Genomic DNA, 14811 nt, shown 5'->3' with positions numbered 1-14811 from the left:
ATAATAGCATGGCATGTATCACAATCACAAGGCCTAAGATGGAAAAATATTACAGATCAAACAATGGTGCTGAGATGAAAATGAGTTGGGCCAGGTTCAATAAAGCCTACACTGTGTACATGACGTATTCATAAACATCCCTACCACATTTTTGTGTTTTCTAGTCACTCAGAAAGATTATATTGTCTACATGTAGTCTAAACTTTAACCTTTATGAATCCCTGTCAATATTTAAAGCTGCAAGAAAATTGGAAGGAAAACTAAATTAGGAATAAGAAGGTGTAAGTTATGCCTGTATTGCCTGTTCACTCAGAATGGTGTACACGTAGTGTAGGTGTTATTGAATCCTGGTGGTTGTTTTCATGGTCCCAGACATGTAGTCATTATTATGAGTCATGTTATTGAGATTTACACCGATTTCATACCTGTGAAACAAATTCCAATATAGCCTCCTGTCTCATAGATTAAGAGAAAGGAGGAGATGACCAGATGGTGGCATGCCACAGCATTGCCCGAGTCTTTGCTTCATTCAGCTATCCAACATCCATTCAAGGTCAAGATTGCAGAGTCTTCAAGATTAATAAACTTGGGCAATACAGTAGTTTTCTTGTATTAGTTTACTGTAATAGCCATTCCAATGGAACAAGGGAACCATCATTGAATGAGGCTACAGGTTACTGACAGGTGATCAATGTCTGTCATGCATAGCATCCTCAGATCCAGCTCTGATAGATCTTTTGCACATTCACTAAATGAACAGTATCAGAAACAGTAGATCTAAGGATTTAAAGGAAACTCCATCATATAACTAAAAAACATTTTTTTCACTCTTTGTTTCCTGACCTATTTTAACACCTCATAATCACTCTAAGTTCTTTATTTGTAATTTTAGCTTGTTTTCCGGAACATGGCTACCATGTATCAACAAGTTCTTGTTCTTCCTCAACCCTTTCTCTGTCCCATAATGCTTTGTATGACTTATGCCAGACATAAGGTAGTAACTGTGATTTCCCATGCTATTGACATATGAGATTTGTGTGAGTCACTGTCATCTTGCATACCATCTGTAAAAAAGACTGCTGGTTTTCCATCTCTAATCACCCTCATTTATGTTTGGCTCAGAGCTTCTTTTACACTATACTTAGAAGTTATCCAGCTACAGCCAGAAAAGTAGCTAAATTGCAGGCCTTTGCTCTCAGTGCAGTGACAGTTTTAACACCTCTGCAGTAGTGTGCGGGGGGGGGGGGAGCTGTAGGTTCCTCTTGGATTACAAAAGAAGATCCTAAACAAAGGCCTGAAATTTAGCTACTTTTCTGTCTGTAGCTGGATAACTTCTAAGTATAGTGTAAAACAAGCTCTGAGCCAAACATAAATGAGGGCGATTAGAAAGAGAAAATAAGCAGTCATTTTACAGAAGGTATAGAAGATGATGGTGACTCGCACAAATCCCATTATATGTCAATGGCATGGGAATTCACAGTTACTTCCTTATGTCTGGCATGAGCCATACAAAGCATTATGTGAAAGAGAAAGGGATGAGGTAGAACAAGATCACATTGATGCATCAAGCCCCATTGGTTGCCATATTGTGGAAAACAGGATAAAATTACAAGAAAGCACTTGAGTGATTTTGAGGTGTTAAAATGGGTCTGTGTTATGATATTGCATGCTCAGAAGAGCGAACGACACATAATTGACCCCATGTAAGCGAAAGCTTACGTCAAAACTTTAGAACAGCGATTTTTTTTTTCCAAGGGAAAAAAAATCATTGTTCAGGAACAAAAAAAAACAAAAAAAAAAAACCTGTAAAACATTACATAATGTGGGGGGCTTTGCCCCCCACCTATTTAAATATACCAACTCTGAGATCGCACCACAGTGCAGAAAAGGCAAAGTAGCAAAAGCGGCCAAACGAATTCTTTCCCAGGGAAGAATTTGCTGAAAAGCCACTTTGCTATTTTGCCTTTTTGCGCTTTTCAGTTTGACAAAGACACATTTGACAAACTGCATCTGCGACAGCTTAATAGGGAGCCATTAAAATAGGCCAGGAAACAAAGATAGAGAGAAAAAAGATTTTTTTTTTTTAGTTCTAGGGTGGAGTTTTCCTTTAAATTTTTCTTGTGACATAAATAAGACATTTTGGCAAGATGGGTATGTGTCTCAGGGGATCCCCATGCTCTGTAACAGGCTCCACATCTACATGAAGCAGGATCCCTAACCCTGTTTAAGCTTAACCTTGACCAGTGGATGGAAAATTGGAAATTCACCTCAGGTTTGGCCCCATGTCTGATGAAGCCTATGGGCGCAAGTCTTTTTACTATCGTTTCCTCAATAAAGTTTTATGACTAGTGCTGTTATTGTGGTTCCAGAGATGATATTGATTTTGGATTTGAAATCAACCAGATGTATCGCTGTACCCTGTTTGTTTGGTTACTAAGTTCAGTTGTAGTATCATGGTTGAGAAACCAACAGGTTTCAAAAAATGCACTTCCCGTGGGCAAAAGACACTTAACTCTGATGCCCACAAGAAGTGTGTCTACTGCTTCAGAGCTTCTCATCTGAACAGAGACTACATTTGCATACCCTTTAATTCTAGGACACCTACTGACCTTAGGAATGAGTTAGCCCCAAAGGATTGCTGCTATCATCTTCTTCTCCAGGGGTCAAACCCCCCACAAAATCATCCAAAGCCTCTTTGGAGGTAAAAGATTCACTTAATTTGTGTCCAACCCACTCTCTAGAGACTACTCCATCTTCAGAGCCTCCTCAAAAGATGCAAAATAAATCAGATTGGACCTCCTCAGATCCAAACACAGAAGGAGTTGGATCCCACTTCCTCAGATCCGACAATTATTCATACTAATTTCCAAGAACCCGGTCTCGGGGGATCACTGTAGAGCCTATTTCTTATTGACTCCATTCCCCATTCCTTCAGGGAATCCAGAGGAGAAAGTCTCTGCCTCAGTCCACCACTTCCTCCATCAGGTTCTGCAGGAGCTTTTCAAGAAGCCAAAGTGGATAGGAAGATGAAGTTCTTCAGCGCTCATATTCAGATGGGGGTTATCCAGTTTGGATCCTAGAGATCTGAAAGTATCAATGTCTGAGAAGAGGACAGATAGATCTTAAGACTTTGACAATTTTCTTGACTTGCTCACTTCAGATTCCTTTGGACCAGGACAAGTTTCAGAGCTGAAGTATCTGCTCTGGGTCTGGGGGACTAGGTTCCACTATGATGCTGTCCCTGCCCTCCATTGGTTTCTCAGCTATGATACTGCACTGAACCTAGCTAAAAGGGTTGCAACATGGTAAGATCAGCAGCTTTGGCTCCTATGGAACCAGTTAGTGTCTCCCAGTCCTTCTGCCTTCGAGGTAGTGGAGAGGGTTTTTACATGTCCAAGAGATTCAACTACTCTGGATCCTACAGACCTGCCTCATCTGGGTCTGAGCTCTGAACCTCTAAGGCATATTTCACTGGGACAGCCTGCCCCATCAAGCACCCAGGCAGTCCGCATTGAGGACTTTCCTCTCTCTTCGATTACCTCTCCAGATCATCCCATTGAAGAGGTTCCCTGAAAGAGAATATGTAAGAGGAGCCACATAAACTTCCCCTCTGGAGACTGTCTCACCAAAGACACTGACTTCGATGAAGGGAAGGGCTTTCCCAAATCTCCACTTAATGATGACTCCTTTGGAGACATCTTGCAGATTCTCTGACAAAAGGGTGGATGGTCCTCTGATACCCCCTCCCAAGAGGAGCCAGTCTTTCTGGAAGGTTTTTGGTCTAGCCCGTCTGTCTTGGGTGACCCCCCCCCCCTGGCAGATGAGCTTGTAGATCTAGTCTGTCACCAGGTGTAGATGGAACTGGATACTGTAGAACTCATTACCCGTTGCCTTGATAAATTTCTTGCACCATCTAAAGATAGGTCACACTGGAGCCAAGGATTTCCAGTTGATGCTATGTTTGTGCGGCAGCCACAAAGAAGGAGCTGGCACAACAGAGGTCCACTGTTCATCCACCTAACAGAGAGTCCAGGTTGTTGGACTGGTTTAGAAAGCATGTTTTTGCCTCAATGACCTTTGCTGTATGGTCTTAGAATTCCTTGGCACATTATTACAGCAGGATTTGACTGAACTCTCCAAATCCCTCCGAGTCCATATCCATGGAAGACTGTGACTCCAAGAAGTATTCTTCACAACTCGCCACTCTCTTATCCCTCTCTAATGTGTACATGAGGCTAATTTCCCATTCTGTGGAGGGTACCTCATGGGAGGCACATTCAGGATAGCCATTAGGAGGCATGCCTGGATACACTTTTATAACTTTGCAGAGCCATTCAAGTATTCTTTCATCAATGCTCCTTTTGATGAAATGTCTTTTTTTTTGGCTCTGCTGTAAAGGAAATGCTTTCCCGGAGTGAACAGAATGGAAAGACTCCATATGCTATAGGGATACGCTTTTCTACCGCTCAGCAATCCTTTACCAGGAATCAGAGGAGGCAAGAAAATGTGGTTCCATAAGTCTCAAGGTCCTTTCCAGGATTCATGCAGGGATAACTCCCTCAGTAGCAGAGGGGGAGTTCAAATGGAAGATGCTGCCCTCGTGGCAGAGGAGGCCTGCAAAGCCACAGTTTCTGAGATTCCTTTTCAGATGAACCCTTTTAGCACTCCTGAAATGTTGCTTGACTGCCCACCTCTGGGTGCAGTCGGGGGGTGCTCGTCTCTGTGAGCGGATGCTTTGGTTATCAATAGCAAATGATTCTTGGGTGCTAAAAATCATATCAAAAGGTTATTATATGCAATTTTTTCAGATTCCCGCAACAAAAAGAAAAAGGCTTCCCGAAGTCCCACCTAGTCAAAGGGAGGCAGCAGCTCAAAAAATTCAAAAGCTGCTAGACAAAGAGAGTCATCCAGGAGGTCCCACTAGACCAGAAAAGATTTGGAACTTACTCAAGATTCTTTTTAGTATCAAACGCAACCAGGGACCTGAGACTAGTTCTGAATCTAAGGAAACTAAATCAGTTTGTGAAAAAGTCAAAGTTCCAAATAGTCACGGTTCAGTCCATTCTGCTGTTTCTGCACAAGGATGGTTGAATATGTGCTCCACTGATTTTTAGGATGGGTACTATCACATCAAGGGCTTTCTTCTGTTTAAGGTTATGGACTCTGTATGAATGGTGTCCCCCCCCCCCCCTCTTATACTGAATAGGTAAATAGAGCTAATACACTTGCTAAGGAGGATGTATTGTATTGGCCTGCCACATTGTGTCCATGTTTTCTCCATCCTCCCAAATTTTCCGTAGTACTTTAGAATGGGGAAATTATTTTCTATTTTCTTTTTACATCATGAGTCATATTAGGGATTAAAGCCACAGGATGCAACACTTTTCCTAGAACTGGCTTATTTTCTACATACTTTAAGACATGTTATTTTCTATAAGAAAAAATACTTGCAGACTCTTTGGTTATTACTGTTCTTATGCCTGCATAACAGTGGACCCCTGACCAGGGTAATTTTGCTGCCAGAGTCTATCAGGCCTGGAACTTCTCTTCCTTTTATAAATGCAACAAACCCAGTTCGTCAGCTGCCAGCATAGTTGTAACAGTTACACAATGCCTCACAATTCTGTCTGTAGTCTTGTCACACACCATGAAGATAACTCCATTTGTATTAAGTATTTTAATTTTCACATTTCCATTAGTAGCATCCTATTTAGTGTTACTATCACAGAACTTGGTGATGTGCTCCCTCCCCCACAGTTAACCCATTACTTACTACTTTTTGTTTCATAGTAGATGACACATTTCTTATTGCACTTTTAGGCTTAGTACCAGACAAGTCAGATTTAAACAATGTTTCATTAACTAATGAGCGTTCTACTAAAACCACTAGCTTGCTGTATATGATTGTCTGTTCACTTCAGATTAACATAGGGATAAAACACAAAATGGCTAATAATTGTTAATGACTATTTCTTAAGCATGGTTTTATTTGTGCAGAAGGTTGTTTCTATTTCAGTGCACTGGGCTGTGCAACGCAGAATGACAGAAAATGTTGTCACCTTCAATTTAGCATTTTGATTTCCATTTTCCTAGTAATTGCTTTTTTGGCAGCCAGTAAACTTGGTAAGGCATGGCTATATCTAGGCAATTCAGATTCTAAATCCCTGCTCAAACAAATCATTTCCTTAGTCACAATAAAGGTTTTGAGAGAGGACCTAGAGTGGAATAAGGCCAACCAAAGATTGAACTACAGATCAGAAACTGCCTTCCCTGCCAGGGACTGATGCAAAGTACAAGCAGAGAGTAAAGGATGGAGAATTGCTATAAAAATGACCAGCACAGGTATAGTTTTTAGCTGTCTAGAACAGAAGTTGTCAAAAAGTGGATACTTGGGCTTATAAAATGGGTTAATTCGCCTAGGCAGTGAGACATTTCCGTGTGGTACATTTGATTGGGAACATGTGGCTGAAGTGACATTCTGCTGCAGAGAAATTTGGTTGCTTGCAAATTCCCTGTGGGCAAAGAAGCATACACTGCCATGCCTACAGCTTTAATAACCAAGTGCATGGGGGCAGAAGACATAGAGTGTTGTGCTTAGTGTACAGTACATGCTTGTGTAATTACAACATGTAGAAGTGTGCTACAGCATGGAGGAAATCCTGCATGCTACTGTAGTCACATTCATGCTCCAATATGCATTTTAGATCATGTTCCCTGGACACTGGGAGAAGGGGGTTGTGGTCCACACTCACTAAGTATAAAGGCACTGCCCATTGTGCATTGCATTTTTACCACCACTGACATGCCCGCCAGCCAGCCTGCCATACTGCCTGCTGTCTTATGTTGCCCTGGGGGACATGGACATTATTTTTCCTCCTGTGCATTTGGTTACTGAAGTTGTGGGCATGACACCACATTTTTTTTGCTCATAGGGAATTTGCAAACAGTCTTATTTCTCTGCAGCTGAAGGTCACTTCAGCTATGTGTTCCCAGTCAAATGTACCACAGGGTGATGTCTCACTGCCTAGGCACCTGCACCCTTATAAAATATTGCATGATAACTATAGGAATCAATTAGTGGAAGTTAGAAAAGTTTTGAAAGAAAGACTGGATAGGGAATATACAAGCAATCGGAAGATATCTGTGCAACTCTAAAGTATGCAACGAAGTGCATAAAGTTTAGGATCTTTGAAAGTGTTTGCATATGTATGTTTATACTCCAAAGATACTTCAGAGATGTTTTCTCTGAGGTAGATATCAACTGCTGGATGTATGATGGGAAAGAGAGAGAGGTAATCGGATACACTTTTTTTTGGAATGTATTGGCTTTACAGATTTTAAAATTCTCCTGCCTTCATTTTAGCATTACTCTGACTCTGTAAGGCAGGTCTAAGACAAGTGTTTATCATGTATCATGCATTTTATTTATTAATTTATAATTTTGTTAAGCAGGTAGTTTTGCTGGAATATTGCTACCTCTTCTGCAGAGTAGGCTTTAGTTACAGTATTGCACAGTGTTATGTGCAGAAAATGAATTATAAAGATACATATGAGTAATCTCTAACTATGGTCAGAGATTACTTGGCCGCATGTTTAGTCAGGTGTGTAGTATGCATGGAACATTGCTGAACATAAGTTATATCTTACAATTAAATAGTGCAAAAATAAAAATGTGTTTCTGTATTAGACATGCACTCAAATAATCCAAAACAGAGTACTGTATGTAAAATCAAAGCAGCAGTGCACAGTGGAGCACAAAAAGTGTTTCTAGTTGCCTCTTTGTAACTGCAGCTAGAAGATATTTTGGGTGGGTGGATGTGTGTGTGTGTGTGTGTGTGTGTGTGTGTGTGTGTGTGTGTGTGTGTGTGTGTGTGTGTTTAGACCATTATGGCTTGGATTGTTTTCTTGGTTCAGGTTTTGTTTGAATTTCTTGCTTCTGCTTTCCTTCCTTACATTATAATTGATACCTGAAAGGAATTATGGTTTCGTTATTCTTTTTGCTTCCTTTTTCTCCCTACTGTGATTCAAGCTCCCAGTCTGTCAGCTGCCTGTACCGCCCGTTCATTTCTCCAGGATGTAAGGGCCAAGCTACAGACAGTGGAGAAGTCATGTATCAGAGAACAGGGTACTTTGTAAACCTATGCCCTACCCTCTCTGTACATAGACCCATAACCACCTCAGGGTTTGCTGTGCAATGGGCATAAGCAAGGGTGTGTCAGTTGCTTCTGCTGGTGACATAACCCCTCAGGACTGCCCTGTTTATCCTTTGAAATCATGTTCCATTAGGATATCCAGCCTCCACAGAGGATTCTACAGTGGCAGTGAGGGGATGGACATGTGCCCACCTCCAAAAGAGGTAAACTAGAAAAGCTACAATACCCCTCCCTTTCATCACACTAGTGTCAGTAAGTGTATAAACTCCTTTGCAAGTTTTAGTTGCACAGGTTGTAGTTGAGGCTTTATCCCTGTATTCCAGTGAAGCTGACTACCCTCATTTTTTCTTAAAGTTTAAGAAGTTCACCCATTAGTATTTCAGACAGTACAGGGATAAAGAAATTCAAAAAGCTCTGTATATATAAATGAGCCCTTTCTTTATACACTTTATGACCTTTAATTTATGGTCATAAAGAATTGTCTGTGGATAAATGCTATGCTAGTCTCATGCATGTTGTTAATTCTAAGAAAATCTGGGAAGGGGTGTAGGATTTGCTGTAACCAATGAAGTCTTATTTCTACATTTTGTTCTTGTTTATAGGCTACAGGGCAGAGATCTTACGGACGGAGCTACCATCATCTGAAATTCTGCCAACAAGCTTCTAAGGTAGGTGGAGAGTGACAGAATTGTTACAGGTTGAAAAATGTATTAATTGTGATAGTTAAGCTTTAACTTACAGAAGCTGGTATCCTTTCCAAGGAACCCACTGGTTTATTCAGTGTCACAAAGTATTCACTTGTTGGCAAACAGACCATGTTTAGTGTCAACCTATGCTGCCTGGAGCGCAGGTGATATCAGTAAGTGCTTTGTTCCACCATTAATATTGTATGGCTTACTTGTTTGTTTAGGATGGCAAGTTTTAAATAGGATATAATATGTTAATATTTAAAATGTATGTACATGGCTTAACTTGTTTGGAGTTTATAGCAGAACAAGATATGTATAGCTATAAACCCCCCATGTAGTGCTATCTGGTATTTAAAGCTGTCAGTACAGACAGAGGTCATCCATCTGTTCAAGGCTTGTTGAACTGCAAGTGTGACTAAGTCACAATGCTTTCTTAGCAGTTACACAAAATGTTTTCTTTTAGTTGAATGCAAAAGCATTGCTGAGTTTGGGAATTTGGGTGGGGCTGGTTTGGCTGTTGCTAATAAATAAGATAGCTGCAGAGCAGGAGGGGGAACTTCATAAATGGAACAGAATTTTTTTACCAGTGTTTTATACTATATATTTTAAAATACTTTGTAATGAGACTGTTAGTGAAGGTCCTGGCACTGTAAGAACTGTTTCTTAGTAACAACACACTACTGCATGAGCCACTGTTAGTGAATCTGATGTATTGGTTACTTAACAGATGCGTATTAAAGATGAGCGAGCAGGGTGTTGACATACTTGCTGATGGTGATGCATTCAGATAAAAAAAAATTAAGACAAAATAAATGTATTCCAAAACTGGAAAGAGAAATGGCGGATGAATTAACAAGGAATGCAGATAATTGATGGATGATTCCAAGACTGTGGCTCCAAGAGATCCAAACGTTAAATGTGGTGATGGTGGACATTCCTCATAGTAAAGAAAGATTTCATAACTACCTGTTCATTGATGTGGAAACTGCTAATTCTGCAGGTTCAGAAAAAGGGGTTATAAGTGGAAAAATAGATTCACTCTAAAAAAAATAAATAAATAAAATCCAGTGCTCTGTAATGACCACCCATGGTCCCTTCCTCCGTTCTTACTTCAGTAGTGTTAGTATCATTAGCAGTAACCTATATAGTTGCTTACAAAGAGTGCTGTGTATTCAGCTGTAGTGTGAACAATTAGTGTGGGCAGAATGACATACAAATGCAATGTTCTCTTACTAAATCCTAGAGCTGTATGTTTTACAGAAATGGTTTCTGGGTACGTATAGCAGGACTGTCTTTACTCTAGGACACATCAGCATTAGGATTCTCAAACAAGTGGGCTCATTTCATTTCTATGAAAATGTAAAATGTCTCCAAATACTTCCTTTTGCCTGTCAGTAAAGCACAAATAAGGCAACATTTTAGAGGACATGTCCAAATCGACTATGTGAATTCCATGACAACTTTGTTCCTGATGGCTTAAAGAAGCTTGGCGCAATAGATTATTTCTTTGCATGTTCTTTTTTTTTTTAACGATGTTTTATTTGATTTTGCAACCAGAATTAACAATCATAGCAAATGTACATGTTTGAAACAAGAAATTAACTATGCACAACTATATAGTTGCCTTTTATTTGTGAGAGAGACCTGTTACTGATTTAGTCAACTGTGAACCGACAGCACTGGCATTTAAGTGTGATGGGCTTTTTTATGAATTATGCAAGTGTAGTGAATTGAGAATATGGAATTCATTACATGATTTATATGTCTAGGCTGAAGTTCTGAAAGTATTTATTTAATGAAATCACTTTGAGTCCTGTACTCTGGGTAGTAACTGTATGTCTATGTGTCCCCTCCCAGAACAGTGTCTCAGTTGTAATGTTACTCCTTTCTTATAAACAGCTTGCTCATATCTTGTTGTTCTAGGTCTGTTAAAAAAAAAAAACAAGTGGGTTCTGATTTCTGTACTGTGTGTTCTCTATCCTTTGCTGCTTCTTGAGAGTTAATTACAAAAGTTTATGTATTTATGCTGCAGTGAAACACCGCTAGGGTCAGTACCATTTCTAGCTGTATCAGCATTGTTAAATTACACTGCAGCTGTCTACAATTCTAATGCAGAATGGCCTGTCTCATTACTGAAACTCAACGTGTTTGCTCTAGCCTTCCTCATTTCAGAGAGATTGTAGTAGGTTGTTCAAAATAAAAAATTCTGAATTATCTTTGGCAGCTTTTCAGTACAACTTGTTTGAATATTCTGTGTGAAGATGTTTTTCTCTGTATTAAGTTCTAATGAAAGATGATGACCCTTCTATTTTGAAGATGAGAGTTTCTGAAATGGTAGTCACTGAAGCTTAAAACTCCTTTTTGCATACTTCCAGTTTACACCCATACCTCCTTATGGCGTCCACAACTTTGTATGGTCTGGAATCTTTAAGTGACTTAATTATTAATAGGTAGTATTAGGAGGGGTAAGGAGTTATTAAAACATTGACACTAAGATTGTTAGGGAGAAATGAATATCTGTTTGCCACTTATTCAGACTTTCATATTTAAGATCATATTTTCATAACTGAGAGACCTAGATTTTATTGAGGTGTATAGTGTGAAACACCAGTGTGGGAGACAGGATAATTCACTAAAATTGCTGGTTTATATCACACTATACTGGAAGCATTGCTAGTTGTTAGTAATTTTGAAAATAAGCATCATTTCCATATGCATCTAATTTTTCAAAAACAAGCGACTTAAAACTGTTGCATGACATTAGGAGAAACCTTACATGTTTTTGAAGAAAACTTCCTTTAATGTTTGCACTGTAAGCTGCACTTCTTAAGAGATGTCCAGTAGTAGTTGTATCAGTAGTTATACAATTAAATGGATGTTTTCATATTTTTGTAACTATGGCAGTAAACATTCTCTTAGATGAATTTCTTGTTGACGTGTGAAAGCTTAGGTCTGGTTAACAAAAATGTTCTAATAGAGTTCTAGGTTGTATAGTTTTCAAAATATGAAAATATGTTTGTGAAAGTTTAGAAAAATATAATTTGGGATTTGTGTGCATTGTAAAATATTACAGTATTTGTGGAAAAAACTATGAATGCACTCACTATTATCACTGTAAAGAATACTTTCTGATGGCATTGCTTATTTGTACAGTTTTAATAACTTTTATTGTTCACAAAATGTTTACATTTGTTTATCTTATGCTTTTAAAGTTTATTTTAAAGAAAATGCTCTTTAAAGGAAAACTCCACCTTAGAACTCAAAAAAAAACATTTTTTCATTGTATCTTTGTTTTTGAGCTATTTTAATTCCTCAAAATCACTCCAAGTGCTTCTTTTACAATTTTAATGTGTTTGTCTCAAAATGGCAGATGATGGGGCCTGCCTTGGTAATGTGATCTTATTTTCTTGCTTTCATTCCTTCTTCCCAGAATGCATTTCAAGTCCTCATTATATAACTCATGCCAGACATAAGAAAGTGGTGCTGTTTTCTCATGCCATTAAAATATAATGGCAGAACTGTGGAGCACTGTCATCTAAACACACCTTCTGTAAGAGAGCTGCTTCTGTTTACCTGACTGAGCCTCATTTATGTGTCTGCCAGGGCTTGTTCTATGCTATAAATAACTGTTAGGTACTTGCAGTAAAAGAAACAGATAAAAAACAAGTTTTTGTAAGAGGAATCTTTTGTAGTCCTTAGAAATTTGACAAACCCTCCCCCACACTTTCATGTTGAGGTGTGAAAACTCTCACTGCAGTAAATGATCTTTGCTGTACATTTACAAGTGACAAGTAGTAGGACTCTAAGCTTAATCTGTCTGCTACTTCCCAATCCCTTCAGTGGGAGGATTTTTCTCTCTCATGAATGATGCAGACTTAAAATGTGCTTTACTTAGATCCTCAATAATTTGTCATATTCCCCCTCCTGTTTTCTATTTCATATTTATTTATACTTTGGTAACCAGGAAAGTGAACTGGTCCCAGGACCCTTTTCAGCCACAACTTAGGCTACACTGGCAAAGATCATCATCTTCTTCTTCTTTCGGCTGTTCCCGTTAGGGGTGGCCACAGCAGATCACCTGTTTCCATTTCTTCCTGTCCTCTGCATTTTGCTCTGCCACACCAACCACCTGCATGTCCTCTCTCACCACATTCATAAACCTTATCTTAGGCCTTCCTCTTTTCCTGTTACCTGGTAGCTTCGTTCTTAGCATCTTTTTCCCAATATACTCATCATCCCTCCTCAGCACATGACCAAACCAATGTAGTCGTGCCTCTCTGGCTTTGTCTCCAAACCTTCCAACCTGGGCTGACCCTCTAATATACTTATTTCTAATCCTGTCCACCCTTGTCACACCCAGTGCAAATCTTAATATCTTTAATTCTGCCACATCCAGCTCAAACTCCTGCCTTTTTGTCAATGCCACTGTCTCCAACCCATATAACCTAGCTGGTCTCACTAACCTCTTGTAGACCTGCCCTTTCACTCTTACAGGTACTCGCCTGTCACAAATCACTCTAAACCCACTCCATCCTGCCTGTACTCTTCCACACTCACCGTTACTCTGAACTAGTGACCCCAAGTATTTAAACTCATCCACCTTCGCCACCTCTACTCCTTGCATCCTCACCATTCCTCTATCCTCCCTCTCATTCACACACATATATTCTGTCTTAGTCCTGCTGGCCTTCATTCCTCTTCTCTCTAGAGCATATCTCCACCTCTCCAGGGTCTCCTCCACCTGTTCCCTACTCTTACTACAGATCACAATGTCATCTGCAAACATCATAGTCCACGGGGACTCCTGTCTGAGCTCGTCTGTCAACCTGTCCATCACCATTGCAAATAAGAAAGGGCTCAGAGCTGATCCTTGATGTAACCCCACCTCCACCTTAAATGCATCCGTCACTCCCACCACAGACCTCACCGCTGTCACACTACCCTCGTACACATCCTGTACCACTCTTACATACTTCTCTGACACTTCTGACTTTCTCATACAATACCACAACTCCTCTCTAGGCACTCTGTCATATGCTTTCTCTAAGTCTACAATAACACAATGCAACTCCTTCTGACATTCTCTGTACTTCTCCGTCAACACTCTCGGAGCAAACATCGCATCTGTAGTGCTCTTTCCCGTCATGAAACCATACTGCTGATCACTAATCATCACGTCCCTTCTTGACCTTGCTTCCACTGCTCTTTCCCACAACTTCATGCTGTGACTGATCATTTTAATCCCTCTGTAGTTACTACAGCTCTGCACATCACCCTTATTCTTAAAAATCGGTACCAAAACACTTTTTCTCCATTCCTCAGGCATCCTCTCACTTTCCAAGATTTCATTAAACAATCTAGTTAAAAACTCCACTGCCATTTCACCTAAACACCTCCATGCTTCCACAGATATGTCATCTGGGCCAACAGCCTTTCCATTCTTCATTCTCTTCATAGCTATCCTTACTTCCTCCTTGCTAATTCATTGTACTTCATGATTGTCTATCCCTGGTAAAGATAATAATTATTAAATGCACTTATCAATACAAAGAAAAAAAATACTGACATAAAGAAATTGACCAAGATTGCATGTGCAACACATAGCCAGTGTGTGACAGTGACAGAAGAAATCACTGAGCAACATTTACTAGAATGTATACATTGATAATGCTTAACTATACTATGTTTATTATAAAAAAAAATAATTGTATGTACACACATTGCGCGCGCACACACACACACACACACACACACACACACACATATATATATATATATAGTGTGTGTACGTGTTTCTGTATATGTGTATGTATATAAAGTACATGTGTACAAAAGCATGTCTGTGTGTGCGCATTTAAACATAGTTAAGTACTTCTGATTTCCTTTTCTTAGTGTTCTTAATGCAAGGGCACATAGTAAATGTATGTTAAAGTAATTCAGCTGTATATTAGTTTCCGCATTGACTACAG

At 39.6% G+C, this 14811-nt stretch overlaps 1 protein-coding gene across 1 annotated transcript in view; it reads left to right on the top strand.

The window, feature by feature from the left end:
- The window catches only part of LOC122788651 (calcium uniporter protein, mitochondrial-like), a 1672929-nt gene that overhangs the window by 520991 nt on the left and 1137127 nt on the right, over positions 1-14811 (top strand). Inside the window, exon 3 of the mRNA XM_044055548.1 lies at positions 8756-8821. Coding sequence (XP_043911483.1) covers positions 8756-8821 — 66 coding nt within the window. The remainder of the gene's footprint in view (positions 1-8755; positions 8822-14811) is intronic.

Source organism: Protopterus annectens, chromosome 14.part0, assembly GCF_019279795.1.
Source record: "Protopterus annectens isolate FY-2018-M chromosome 14.part0, PAN1.0, whole genome shotgun sequence".
Classification (NCBI taxonomy): Eukaryota; Metazoa; Chordata; order Ceratodontiformes; family Protopteridae; genus Protopterus; species Protopterus annectens.
Note: the sequence above shows the minus strand (reverse complement) of the source record. Positions and strands in the feature narration are given on the sequence as shown.